Below are 14,036 nucleotides of genomic sequence, written 5' to 3' on the forward strand. Positions count from 1 at the left end.
GGTGGCTTTGCTGTATTTGATTTGTTTCTGGCCACCCTAACTGAGCTTGAGGAACCCAACTAGATCAAAATTCCAGGTCTCAGCTATTTTAGACACCAATTATCCACAGAAATCCAAGGATTTGCCACCTGTGAGTTTCCATTGGTTTAGGAGAGCTGTGTCCTGCTGAAAGGAGGTGTTTGTAGGTGGGCAACCAGATCTGCTCTGGGGCTGTACCAAAAGGATAAAACAATTTTTTTCCACTAAATCTTGTAGAATTCAAAAACGAAGAAAACAAAAGGGGAAAAGAGAACATGTGTTAAAATAGGCATTTAAAATAAGATTTTGGGCTGGTTTTCATAGAGGACTTTGTGCCCACAGGCATTTCTTCAGCCTGAGGATTTCCTGAGATCTCCTTTGATTTATCTGTCCCTACAGGACAAACCCACAGAACCAGGGTACATAGGAATGGCTTCTTTTTATAACCCAGACTCCTGATTTTTAAAGATATCATTAATTTTTCCCCATCTCAGAAGAAACCTCTGGATTGTGTCTGTGTGTCACAAGCACAGGCGGGTTCAAACAGCTCCAGTGGGATGAACATCAGATTTCTCTGAGTTTGGAGATGATCACATTCATCTTCCCCCTTATCACAGAGCCCTGAACTACAAAATACGGATTTAAGACAAGATCAGGATTTCCCCCATGGATTAAAGCTGCACTTTGGGCTGATCTCTCACCCAGTTATTGCTGATAAAATTAACCCCTCATGGGGTAGGACTGGTTTTTGCTCCTTCCCTCCTGCACTTCTCCATGCAGCACATCCATGGGTTGGTGCTGGCATCCCCCATGACTGTGGTGGGATGTGGCACCCCCTGCCCTGCTCCTGCCAGGTGTCCCCCGTGGTGCCACTCGTGTGACAGCCACTCCCAAGTGGATGAGAGACTCAGGAGGACACTGGAATCCCCCTGGGCACTGACGCCTCCCCAGAGCCTGGAGAGGGACCTCGACCCCCTGCTCCTGCAGGTGTAGCTCAGTCAGTGCCAACAGCAGCCAGGGCTTCGTCTCTGCCCTATTTTCACCCTCTCCCTCTGGTTTTTAAAACCCCTGACTATTCTGTCCAGCAAAAGCTCTTTTGCCCCACATATCCCCCCTTTTTCTTTCCATGTCTACTTTCCCCAGTCCTCGTCAGAGGTTTTGTGTGTTTTCCCCACGCCTTTGTTGCCTTCTCAGTACGTCCACACTGGTTTTTGTTTGGATTTTTCCCTTCTTTGCAGCCTCCTTGGCTGCTGTCCTTCCTTTCTGCTGTTTTCTGGTTCCCCTTTCTCAACTGTTCTCCTTGGTCAGCCCGACCAGCCTCTGCAGTTCCGTGTGCGTGGCTTTGCTGCTCCCCCGAGGTGCATGGGATCCTCGGGCATCAGGGAGCTCTATCCTGCCCCGGGCTGGGGGAGGAGGCTGGAACCCCCAAATTCCTGTGATCAGTTCTGGGCCACCCGCAGTGAGTAGGGCATGGAGGGGCTGGAGCGTGTCCAGGGAAGGGAACGGAGCTGGGAAGGGGCTGGAGCCCCAGGAGAGGCTGAGGGAGCTGGGAAGGGGCTGGAGAATTCCTGAGGGAGCTGGGAAGGGGCTCAGCCTGGAGAAAAGGAGGCTCAGGGGGACCTTGTGGCTCTGCACAGCTCCTGACAGGAGGGGACAGCCGGGGGGTCGGGCTCTGCTCCAGGAACAGGGACAGGAGGAGAGGGAACAGCTCAGGCTGGGCCAGGGCAGGCTCAGGGTGGACAGCAGGAGGAATTTCTTCACAAAGAGTTTTCACATAGAGTTTTCAGGCCCTGGAAGAGGCTGCCAGGGCAGTGGTGGAATCACCACTGCTGGAGGGATTTAAAACCATACAGAAATGGATGTGGCACTTGGGGACATGGGTCAGAGTGGCCTTGCAGTGCTGGATCAGTGGACTCGATGATCTTGGAGGTCTTCTCCATCCTACATGATTCTGTGATTCCAGGAATTTTAGTCTTTTCTATCCCATCAAATGAAAAAGGGGAAGAAAACCTCTTTGATTTCACTCTGCTGTCTTAGGATTTGCTCACTGTTCTTGCCCATGGCAGAGGGTGGAAGTGGATGAGCTTTGAGGTCCCTTCCAACCCAAACCACCCCAGGATTCTGTGATTCCTGGGATGATCTCAGAGCTGGGCTGCTCCAGCAGGATGCAGCGAGAGGGATGAAAGCCATGGAGAGCCAGCAGAACTAAACCAGAGTCGAATCATTCCAACTAGGTCGGGGTGAATTATTCATAGCAAATAATTTATTCATCGAACTCGACCTCATTTCCCACAGCAGCGCTCCACTGTCCCAAATTTATTCCTGTCTGGGGATCATTCCCAGAGCAGCTCCTGTCCCAGAGGCTGATGGGGTGCTCTTAATAATTCAAATCTGTCGGGGTGCCAGTAGTTTTCCAGGCACTGTGTGCTCCCCTTCCTGCTGCCTCTGGATAAATGTGCCAGGGAAGAGGATTTAGGGTCTTATAACCTTTGCTGGCTCAGGCTGGAATCCAGCAAGACACCTTGGATCCAGGGATGAATTTTCCCATTATTCCTCCAACGCTTTCCCTGCCTTTGGGTCCATTGTCCGAGCAGCTCCCGAGCAAAGCTGAACGGGAATTTATTCCTGTCACAGAGATGTGATTCCTCGTTAGCGCTGCCTTTGTTAATTGGCAATTAAACAGCGCCGGTGCCGCCTCCTGCCCGCGCCCGGACCCCGCGCACCGAGCGCTGCCTCCCGACCCCGTCTCTAATCAGCCGCTCGTTATCAGCGTTAATTAGCAGGCTCCGGAGACCGCGGCGCCGCTCCTGCCTCTGGGGCCCTCTCCTGCAGAAGCATTAACGAGCCCAAATCCGCCTAATTAAATCGGGGGGCTGCGGGAGGGATCCCCCCGTGCGGCCGGGAGAGCGGAGCGGGGACTCCACCTGCTGCTGGCGGAGCACCGCGGCTGGGAATTCCTCTCCCGGCAGCTCAGGGCTACTGGGAGGCGATTCCATCTTTTTTTCCTGCTGCCCATCATTAATTCACCCGGGTTTTTCCACTTTTTTTTCCCTGCTGCCCATCATCAATTCACCCGCGTTGTGGCTGCAGATTCCCAAGTGATGCACATTCTTTATCAGTGCAAGGAAGGAGCAGCAGGCTCCTAAAATTTCCTTCTGGGTTCCAGAAAGATGGGAAATGATCCAAATTAGAGTTGGGATTTTTTTTATGTTTGTTTTGATTCTGTTATTTTTGGTTTTGTTGGGGTTTTTTTCGTTGGTTCTTTCTTTTCCCCCACTTTTTCCCATCTTTTCCCCCTTTTTCCCTCCTCCTGACTCTTTTCCCTTCCCCTCACCCCTTTCCCTCTCAAATTTTTTCATCCTGTTTCAAACCATGAGCTGCAGTTCTGACACAGCCTTGAAGCACAAATTCAGGCAGAAGAAACAGCAAAAAATTGGGGAAAAGTTCATTTTTTAAAAACTGAGTACACTCTAAGCAACTTGTTCCATTTTTTTAAAAACGTATATTCTTATCCCTAAGTCTTTGAGAAAATTTGAGGTTTCCTCTTCTAGCCTGGTTCAAGATGAAAATCAAAAGTTCTTGATTAAGTTTTTCAAGGAGAAATTTTGGGTCAAGCAGAATATTTTGACTTTGAAAAATGTTGCCAATTTCAATTGGATTCCTTTTAAATGGATCTTCTAGAAATGGAGGGGAATTCAATTCAGATAAAATTAGAAAATAGCCTGGAAAGGCTTGAAATTTCAGTCTGCACAAGGAGATATTTTTATGTATAAGGTTATTTTGTAATGTTGAAAAAAGTTAATATAACTTTTGTTTGCAGTTTCAGCCTTTTGGCTGCATTTTTAGCATTGGGAAAACACACCAGGCAACGCTCAAGGATCAAATCCCTCCTGGCTGTGCCCATGTCTGGCCGAGTCCTGGCTCCTCTGGGTGCCCACGGTGATTTGGGGCATTGATTTGGGATGTGGGGTGAGCAGTGGCTCACCCAGCCCTGCCTCAGCACCCAGCTGTGGTGGCAGAGCTATTTTGGATCCAAGCTGAATCAATTCCTTTCTTCCAACTGCTCCATCCTCAGCAGGAGCTCTCCAGACATGCCAGATATTCATTTTAAAAAGAGATTTTCTCAAGCCAGGGGCTTCCAGGGCAGGAATTTTCCCTGTGTTTGGGAGGATCTCGGGTGGTTTTAGCTGAGGTCTGTTGGCTTTGGCTGCTGCAGGTTCTGAGGCATTTCTATCTTATTTTATGGCTTTTTTTTTTTTTTTTTTTTTTGGCCAAGAAATGGGCAGTTGGAAGGTACAACCTGCAGGGCAAGAACTCCTCAAGTGCTGTCCAAAGGGAGGTGAATCCAAACTTGGCACCCTGAGGGGACACAGACTCCCATCCCAGCTTCCCTCTCCAGTGCTGCCCATCCCTGATGGAAGAGCAACTCAACCCCCACTTTCTGCTCCTTGCTGGGTTCTCACATTGGGAATTCCCATGGCCTGGAGGTGTCTGAGTTACCTGCTTGACCAGTTTGGATACTGGGATGGACAAAAAGGCAGTGCAGAGGGAAATGCAGGGAGGAGAGAAGGATGTGGGGTAGGGAGAGCCTCTTCCAGGTGCCTGTTTGCAGCAAAATGTGGGGTTTGCTCAGCCAGATTTCAAAAAGTGGGAATCCCCTGGGAAAATCTTGTCTAAATCCTCTGTCCCTGGCTAAAATTGAGGAGGAGAGCACTGCTCATACAGCTGTGGGTGGCCTGTGTTCTGCATCCGTATCCTTTGGGAATTCACCTGGGAAATCAGCTGGGGAGACCTGGGATGTGCCAGTCACCAAGTGGTTTTTGGTGGTGGTTTTTTGGGAGGATAGAGCTCTCCTGTGGGGAATTGTTCCTCGTTTGCCTGTTCTTCACTTGCATGCATCTTCTCTCTGCATCCCTTACCTCTCCCACTCCAGTGGGATTCTGGGACTGTGATTGTTAACTGTGGGCTCTCATTGATGTTTTTTTTTTGCAGCTTTTTGTGTGCTGAGGGCAGAATTGGAATGAAATCCCATTTCATTTGACATGAACGAACAGAAAAAAACCCGGTGGTGTTGCCAGCACTTGATACTGTCACTGAGAGAGAGGCTGGACTTTGGTTTCCCTGTTTCTGGGGCTGGGCAGACACAGGATAAGCTCTGGGCCTGCTGTGAGGGAGATCACAATGGTTTGTCCCAGACTTCAGGTGACAGGGACATTATTACAGTGGTCTCTTGTCCCTGCAGGGTGCAGTGAGATCTGAAAATGTGTAAATAGGTAAACAAGGAGATTTCAGCTCCTCTGAGCAGATTTTACACTGGACCAGCACTTTGTGCCCTTTGTCTGTTCATATCAACACCTACAAGTGTCCCCTTGGGGGGGAAATTGTCTCCTTGGCTGGCAGAAGGTGCCAGGGTTGGGGTCTGCCCTCCCTGAGGGCATGGAAGTGTCCAGGGCCGGGTTGGATGGAGCTTGGAGCAACCTGGGCTAGGGAAAGGTCCCTGCCCATGGCGGGGGGTGGGATGGGATGATTTGAGGTCTTTTCCAACTTGAAGCAGTCTGGGATTCCAAGGAAGCTCAGTCCATACATTGTGGAAGTTGGAAGTGGGAAGTTGGAGGTGGGAAGTGGAAGAAGTTGGAAGTTTCTCACAGCTGGAAGTTTATCCCAGAGAAGGAAAACTTGGCCAAGTCTTTGTGCCCCAGCCAGGGCTTGGTTTGGGGAAAACCCAGGAGCAGCACTCGGGGCTCCCCCTGAGCCTCTCGCCTCGCCTGAGGCTCCAGCAGGTCCCTGCTCTCACCTGCACCTCGCTGCCTTCCCCAGCAGGAAAATGTCCATCAGCAGAGGAGTTTCAGAGCAAAATCTGCATCTCTGACAACAGTGCCAGGCTTGTGCCCACTGCTGCAGTGCCCAGAGCCCTGGGGTGAGTGCAGCTGGCATCTCTGGCAGCCTTTAGGAGCTGTTGTTTAACAAAGAGCAGGTTTCTGGGCAGAGAGAGGATGGAAATAACAGCCCAAGCAGCTTTCAGAAGGGATGGAATCTCTCCCAGCAAGGGGTCCAGGCCAAGCTGCCTCTGTGTTTTTGAGGCTGTGCTCAGGCAGATCAACACCCAGTGACTTCACTGGGCTGCAAATCCCTCTGGAGAAGAGAAACCCTGAGGTTTGTCTGATACAGATCCAGACAGGGATGTTTTCAAGCAGCTCCTGAAAGCTGAGGAGTCATCAGGCTGCTGAAGGAGGAGAATTCCATCCTTTAAATGTGTGCTGAGGTTATCAGCAAGGCTTGGGGCATGGAGCTGCTCTGCTGCAAGCAGGTCAAAGCTTTCCAAAGCAATTTCAGGTGCTTCCTGCTCAGGAGAATGGTGGGTTTGCCCTGCCAGAGGTGCTGGTGATGGGGAATGAGTCGCTCCCAGCTCTGAAGATCGTGGAAAATACTGATCCTGAGGGGTGGTTCCATGTTTGGATTGGAAGAACAGGGTGGGAATTACAGACCTGGCCATGTTAATCCAGCCTCTCCTCTCTGGGAAGGTGTGGAGGGACTGTGCAGCTCAGTGACTTGAAGGGAAGGAGACAGGATCCAGAATCCAGGTGTCCCCAGCAGGAAGGACATTGTCACCTTTACCTGTCCCCAACCATTCCACAGCTTGAGCCACATTCTAGGGCTCAGCAGCTTCAGGCTGGGACCAAAATACACCATCCCAGCCCCTGCAGGGACAGCAGAGCTCCTGCACAGAGCCCTCACCCTGTCATTGTCACTGGGAGTGCCTTCCTCACGTCCTGCTCCCAGCAGGGACAGCTGGCAGGGGCACAGCCACACTCCGGGTGGAGCTGCAGCCTCGGGTGGCAGATGCAAACTTTCCATCATCCATTCATCAGTGGTGCCAGACCCCATTTTGTCCCATTTTGGGATTTAGGTGAAGGATGTAGCGAGGCCAGCTGGTGTAGGGAAGGGTGGAGAAGGTGGATTTATGATTTTTATCTCCTCACCATGCTGCTTTGGCACGTGTCTGGTGCTGATTCTTTTGCTTCCTTTCTGCCAGGGTCAGGATTAAATCAGAAGATGTTTCTTGTTGGGACTCAGATATTTATGAGTTCTTATCTATGTTACAGTCTCACAGACCATGAGTTCTACAGCACTTCACTCTAACAAACTAAAAAAATGGAGCCCCATCTCTCTCTGTAAGACCTTTTAAGGATAAACTAAGCAATTAAGCAATGACACCTAAATTATTTTTACTTTTAACCCAATAACCAACCACCCATGCCCTCAATGTGGATTTTTCTATCCAATTACACAAAACCACCAAAACCTGTGAAGAAGAAGGTGAAGAAGAAAGTGAAGAAGAAGAAGCAGCAGCCTCTGCCCTAAAACCTCCATCTTTCTTTATATATCTGTTACTATCTAAACCCTTAAACTCTGAGTTTTACACCCTGTGGTATCACACACTTCTATCCAAACTCCACCCCCACAATCCCAGTTCTGTCATTCCATTCTGGAATCTTCCCCACGGCCTCAGGTCAATGCAGTGTTCTCCTGGGAGTCAGTGCCAGAAAGTCTGAAATTCTCAGTGACCAGGGTTCCAACAGCCTGGGTGGTGCAGACACCACTGGAGACACTCAGGAAATGGGATGAGAGCCTCCCACCTGGCTTCTTTTGGGGGAGCTCTGTAGGATTGCAGGGCAGTGCTGGCAAATCACTCATTAAACCTCTGAAGTTCCACCCCAAACCTGCTCCTGGACAGGAGCTGGCATCCTTGTGCAGAAGAATTTCAGCTCAGCACACAAGAAGTTCCTTCCTGTTTGTATCTGGGGGGTTCAGAGTGGGTTCAGGGTGGGGGGAGGAGTCCTGGCCCCCACTCACAGCCAGTCCTGTCTGTCCCCAGCGCCTGGTGAGGATGAACATGCCCATCTCCCCCGAGGATTTAACTGTGCACTTCACCTCCACGCTGATGGCCCTGATCCGCACGGCCCTGGAGATCAAACTGGCCTCAGGTGAGAGGGACGGGGTGGCTGGGTCACCTGGAGATCAAACTGGCCTCAGGTGACAGGGACGGGGTGGCTGGGTCACCTGGAGATCAAACTGGCCTCAGGTGACAGGGATGGGGTGGCTGGGTCACCTGGAGATCAAACTGGCCTCAGGTGAGAGGGACGGGGTGGCTGGGTCACCTGGAGATCAAACTGGCCTCAGGCGACAGGGACGGGGTGGCTGGGTCACCTGGAGATCAAACTGGCCTCAGGTGAGAGGGACGGGGTGGCTGGGTCACCTGGAGATCAAACTGGCCTCAGGTGAGAGGGACGGGGTGGCTGGGTCACCTGGAGATCAAACTGGCCTCAGGTGACAGGGATGGGGTGGCTGGGTCACCTGGAGATCAAACTGGCCTCAGGTGACAGGGACGGGGTGGCTGGGTCACCTGGAGATCAAACTGGCCTCAGGTGAGAGGGATGGGGTGGCTGGGTCACCTGGAGATCAAACTGGCCTCAGGTGACAGGGATGGGGTGGCTGGGTCACCTGGAGATCAAACTGGCCTCAGGTGACAGGGAGGGGAGGCTGAGGGGTGGCTGGGTCACCTGGAGGATGCAGCAAACACACCAAGGGCAGCTCAGCTCTGTGGAATCCTCTGTGACTGTGGCACGGTCCCACAGGGATGAGGGAAGCTGAAGTCTCCTCTAGGTGTGGATTTCACAATGCTGCAGGTTTCCTGTATGTGGAAAAAACCCCAAAACAGCACCAATAAGAGACCAGTCCCCTCCCTGGCCTCTTCCAGAGCTTTTCCCAGCCTCCAGCCTGTGCCTTGTAGGATGGGAGAGCATTTGCTGCCATCTGAGCTCCAGAAAACCAGGAGAAAATTAAGAGTTTTCTCAGAGCACATGGGCTCACAGCCCAGCTCCTGACCTTGAGATGGGCCTGGTTGGTCACAGCAAGGTGCCAGGAACACCAAGGACACAGATTTATCCCTGGATGAGCCATTCACTGAAGAACTTGACTTAATCCTTGTGGGTCCCATCCAGCTCAGAGTATTCAGTGAAATCTGTGGGCTTGGTTTCCTCCCAAAACCATGGAATTTGCCCCAGGTGGGAATCCCATCTTCCCGTGCCAACACCTGAGGACAGGGGAGCTTGGGAAGAGGACAGAGGGGTCCTGAGCATCCCTGGCAGTGAAATGTGGGAATTTTTGCCCACTCCAGCTGAGAACCCTACGAGGGGAAGCCCAGGATGTGTCCTCCTTGCTCTTAATCAGAAATGAGCTTCCACACCTCCGTTCTGAGCTGTTCCAGCCCCGCTCTGTGCTGGCAGCAAGGAAGGAACTCCAGGTGCCCTGCAGCACATTCCACCTTGAGATAAAATGTAATTATGGAGTGGTTAATCAGGCGTTCCCTCGCCTCCCAATTAACCTTTGCAGTGTAACAAAATGCATCGGCCTTTTCTCTGGGTCGTTGCCCCATCTCATCAGCCTGCCTGGGGTGCCTGGCCTGAGCACCCTGACACCCAATTTCAAAGTCAACAGGAGCAGGGAGCGAGGCAGGGCTGGGCTGCTGGGCTTTCCTGAGCGGTTTTAGGCCAGCACAAACATCTGAGTTACTCTTCTCCCTCCTGTGCCGCTTAAACTTTACCTGCCATGCTCTGGGCAGGCATTGCTGGAAGAAGACAACATTTTGAGGTGCTCCCCAGAGGAGTGGGATCAAGACAAGGATTGACCATTCATTCCTACAGATGCTTTTAGGACTTGCTGTGATTTTTAAGAGCCAGCACCTTGTTTGAGGAGTAACTCCTACATAGGGATGCTGAGAGTTTGTTTAATTTTCAGTTTCTGGTTACCTGTCAGCCTTTTTCAACTGAAAAAGCTCCCCCCATGCTTTTGAAAGCTGGAAGGCAGCCAAGAGGAGAACTCAGCTGATCCTCTGGATTATTTCTGTTGTTTAGCTCTGCTCTGGGGTGTGAGGTTCTGACCTGTTTTGTTGTTATGAGCTCCCTTTGAATAGGTTCCATGTGCTACATTTAATTGAGTCTTTAGTGAACTTAACAGGCCCTTAATAAACCTCCCTAATGAGTTCCCGTGTGGGAGTTCAAACCACGGTGTAACGGAGTACCCAGAGCCTCCTCCCTTACTCTGCGCTTAGAAAATAATCTCTGTCATTCAGATGAACTCTTTAATTGCCTGCTGTGTGGGGAATTCAGCTGGGAGCTGGCCTGGGGCTCCCCCAGCCCTTAATCACTTTCCACGTGTGCATTTAGGCCCGGCTTTGGCCCTTGGGGCAGAGTTTGGCTCTGCTCTACCCTTAGGATGAGGCGCTGGGGCAGAACTCTGAATTTGTGTCATTGCCTGGGGGTTTGGAAGAGCTGGTGGCAAAGGGTTTGTCATCCATCAGGACATTGGAGGGAGAACCTGATCATGGCAGAGGGGGTGGGTTAGAAGATCTTTGAGGTCTTTTCCAAGCCAAACCAATCTGTGGTTATGGGATTTTGTGATTCATGTCCAGGCCCTTTGCATCCCACCTGGGAGGTGCTGCTGCCTCCACGGGAAGGGGCAAAGGAAGAGGCAGCTATGGTTTAAGCATGGAATGAGTTTGAGCTCATGTTTAAACCCCAGCTCAGGGTGCCCAGGGCGAGGCAAGGCCGGTCCTGCTGAGTTCCTGCACTTCTGTCATGGAGAATTCACAGATTCCCTGGGCAGGGAAGGGCTGTGCTGGCTCACCCTTCCCAGGGAACGGGATGAGGGGATGCAAACAGTGGGATGTGCTCCAGGACAGGGGCTCACTCCTCTCCTGTCCCTCCCTGGCTGCAGGTGGTGTGAAGCAGCACCAGTGTGATGCTGAGCTGAGGAAGGAGATCTCGCTGGTCTGGCCCAACCTGTCGCAGAAGACTCTGGATTTGCTGGTGCCTCCTCACAAACGTAAGTGCTGCAAGCACTGGGTCCATCCAGACACCCAGGAACCCCAGATTAGGTTTGTCCCTTATTGCCTGCTCTATCCAACCCAGATTAGGTTTGTCCCTCCTCATCTGCTCTATCCAACCCCAGATTGGATTTTTCCCTCCTTGCCTGCTCTATCCAGCCCCAGACTGGGTTTCTCCCTCCTCATCTGCTCTATTCAACCCCAGATTGTGTTTCTCCCTCCTCATCTGCTCTATCCAGCCCCATATTAGGTTTCTCCCTCCTCATCTGCTCTATCCAACCCCAGATTAAATTTCTCCCTCCTCATCTGCTCTCTCCAACCCCAGATTGGGTTCTTCCCTCCTTGCCTGCCCTGTCCCAAACCCCATCTGGGTCACCTGGAGGATGCAGCAAAGACACCACAGGCAGCTGGGTGAGAGCTGCCCTGGCTCTGTCACACAGGGATGGGGCAGCTGAGCTCACCTCTGGGCATGGACCTCATAGTGCTGCAGGGATTCCCTGTGCATGGAAAACCCCAAATCCCAAACTGTGCTCAGAAGAGACCAAAGCTCTCTCTGCCAGAGCTTTTCCCCATTTCTGTCAGCCTCCAGTCTGTGCCTTGCAGGGTGGGAGAGCAATTTCTGCCATTTGAGCTCCAGAAAAATGGGAGAAGAAAAGTTAAAGCTTGCTGAGGGCTTAGACAATCAGATGCGAGGTGTTTGGGGGTTAAAGATGTTTGTTTTACTTGGTGATGTCCTGGGCAAAAGTGCTGAGAAAATGGGGAGTTTGCTGTTCTCTTGATTAGCTCTGGGTTCCTGATTAATGAGAAGCAGTGTAGACTAATAAAGGCATTGTTAATTAAGAAAAATGAGGGAGCTGAGGAGGTGGAAATCAGTGGGTAGTGACTGCTGAAGTCTTTCCCTCCATGCCTCTCTTGATTCCTCTATATCTGCTGCTCCAGTTTTTCTCCATGGTGAGTGCTCCAGTGCTGGGCAGGGAAGGGCTGTCCCATGGCTTTGAGGGTGAAAAAAAAATCTGGAAAAAATGAAATATTCCTTAAAAGTGTTACTAGCCCATTATACTCCATTGACTGCAATTCAGAGAAGCAGGAGTAAGGCTGCTTTGTTGTTAAAGGCTGCCTGGGGGTCTGGGATGAATTTAGGAATTCTCTCAGCAATGCTGACAGTGCCACTGAGTTTTCCTGCCTGGTTTTTCCTACACAATCCCTGTGTTTTCCACAGAAAGCACCAAAGCAAGGCAAGGCAACATCAGGCAAAGAGTTTAAGAATCTGTTGTAACCTTTCCTTTGTTTTTATTTTTCTTTCCCTACTTTTCTATGTCTGTTTTTCCTTGTTATTCCCATAAAATAAAATTTTATTTTATTAATAAAATAATAATATTAATATTATTAATAAAATAAAATATTTTACTAATAATTATTTATATTATTAATAAGTAATTTTATTAATAAAGCAACGAATTTATTATTAATAATTATTATTTATATTATTCATAAAATAAAACAATTTCTTAATAATTATTATTATTTATTTTATGCATAACTTTTTTTTCCCCTCAAAATTTTCATGTTGTTTTCTCTCCTCGTTTTTCACCATTTGCTGTTTTTTCTTTTTCCTGTCTTGTCTTCATCCTTGGAATGGCTCTGCTGTGTTTTCCCCATGCTCTGGCAGCTGATGAAATGACTGTGGGGAAGGTCTATGCAGCCCTGATGATATTTGACTTCTACAAGCAGAACAAGAACAGCAGGGAGCAAGTCCAGCCCCCCGGGGGCCTGTGCCAGGTACAAAAGGGGCTTTTCCATCCTCCCTCTTGGGCAGCTTTAACAAGAATCACCAGCAGGATTCATCCAGGAGGTCTGGCTGCTCTTCCAGGCAGGGTTTTAAAGTGCTGGCTCAAACCTCTCCTGAAAGTCGCTCTAAAAAAATACATTTTAAAAAATTGTTGCAGTTACCTTTTTTGAAAAGAAATATCTTTAAAAAAAAAAAAGACAACTGATCTTTGAAAGTCTGAATGCTGTGTTTAAAAGTGGCCTAAAGCACACCAAAAGATTTCCTTGGGAGACCAAAGAACTATTGGAAGCTGCTGGGAGTTTGGTTATAGAAGCCTTGAGTTATTTTTGAAAATACAAATTATTCCAAGTTGTTTTGGCTCTAATAGGTTTGCAGGTTTTTTTACAAATTCTAGAAAATATTTCCACAAAACTGGCATTGAAAGCCCAATCTCTTCCAGTAGGACAAACAACTTGTTTTTAGGATGAGCATCCAGCTGGTCTCCAGCAGGGTGGAGGTGTGTCCCACACATGGATGGCCCCACCAGATCCATCCAGAGCCACTGGAATTGCACTGCCCCTCTGGCCACGTCCACGGGGGAAATCCCTGCTCTGGTGGCTGGGAGAGCATCCAGAGGGAAGGGGGATTGCAGGATGACTTGGGAGAATATTTGGAGGGAAGGGGGATTGCAGCAGGGCTTGGGAGAACGTTCAGGGGGAAAGGGGATTGCAGGAGGACTTGGGAGAACATCCAGAGGGAAAGGGGATTGCAGAATGACTTGGGAGAACATTTGGAGGGAAAGGGGATTGCAGGAGGACTTGGGAGAACATCCAGAGGAAAAGGGGATTGCAGGAGGGCTTGACTTGTACCAGGTGTCCCTCAGAGCCTCTCCCCGCTGTGCCCAGGCTGGTGTGGCCTTTCTGCTGTCCTAGGGTGGCAAGGTGGACTTTTCATGGAGTAGGAAAAGCCCTGCAGCCCATCCCAGCTCTGACCCTCTCCCTTGTGCTTGGCAGCCCGGGCCAGTGTCCCTCTTCCACCCCTTGAAGGCCACCCTGGAGCAGACCCAGCCCGCAGCCTTCAGCAACGCCAAGGCCTTCCTGCGCCAGAAGAGCTCGGCCTCCCTCAACAACGGGGGAGCCTTGTGAGTATCCCCGAGCCCCCTCAGAGCCACCCCACCTTGGGGTCACCCATCCACCACTGCTGCTCTGGTGGCACCAAAGCCACCACGGCTGGGACAATTCGCGCGGGTGGCTCCGCTCCCACTGCGGTTATCCCGGTGCTGGTGGCATTGGGATCTCAGTGTTTCCTTCATGAATCCTCACTGGAGAGCTTCCCAGGGTGAGTTGGCTCACAGGAATTTGGGAC

The 14,036-nt window shown here is 50.5% G+C and overlaps 1 protein-coding gene across 11 annotated transcripts in view; it reads left to right on the forward strand.

Moving 5' to 3' along the window:
* Positions 1–14,036, forward strand: part of CACNA1B (calcium voltage-gated channel subunit alpha1 B) — a 313,565-nt gene that overhangs the window by 287,267 nt on the left and 12,262 nt on the right. For all 11 annotated transcript variants that reach the window (XM_085593746.1, XM_085593747.1, XM_085593748.1 and 8 more), the window contains 4 exons: positions 7,895–8,003; positions 10,795–10,902; positions 12,573–12,682; positions 13,685–13,812. In XM_085593746.1, coding sequence (XP_085449872.1) covers positions 7,895–8,003; positions 10,795–10,902; positions 12,573–12,682; positions 13,685–13,812 — 455 coding nt within the window. The remainder of the gene's footprint in view (positions 1–7,894; positions 8,004–10,794; positions 10,903–12,572; positions 12,683–13,684; positions 13,813–14,036) is intronic.

The sequence above is a fragment of the Lonchura striata genome, chromosome 17 (assembly GCF_050655825.1).
Source record: "Lonchura striata isolate lonStrDom1 chromosome 17, ASM5065582v1, whole genome shotgun sequence".
NCBI classification, from domain to species: Eukaryota; Metazoa; Chordata; class Aves; order Passeriformes; family Estrildidae; genus Lonchura; species Lonchura striata.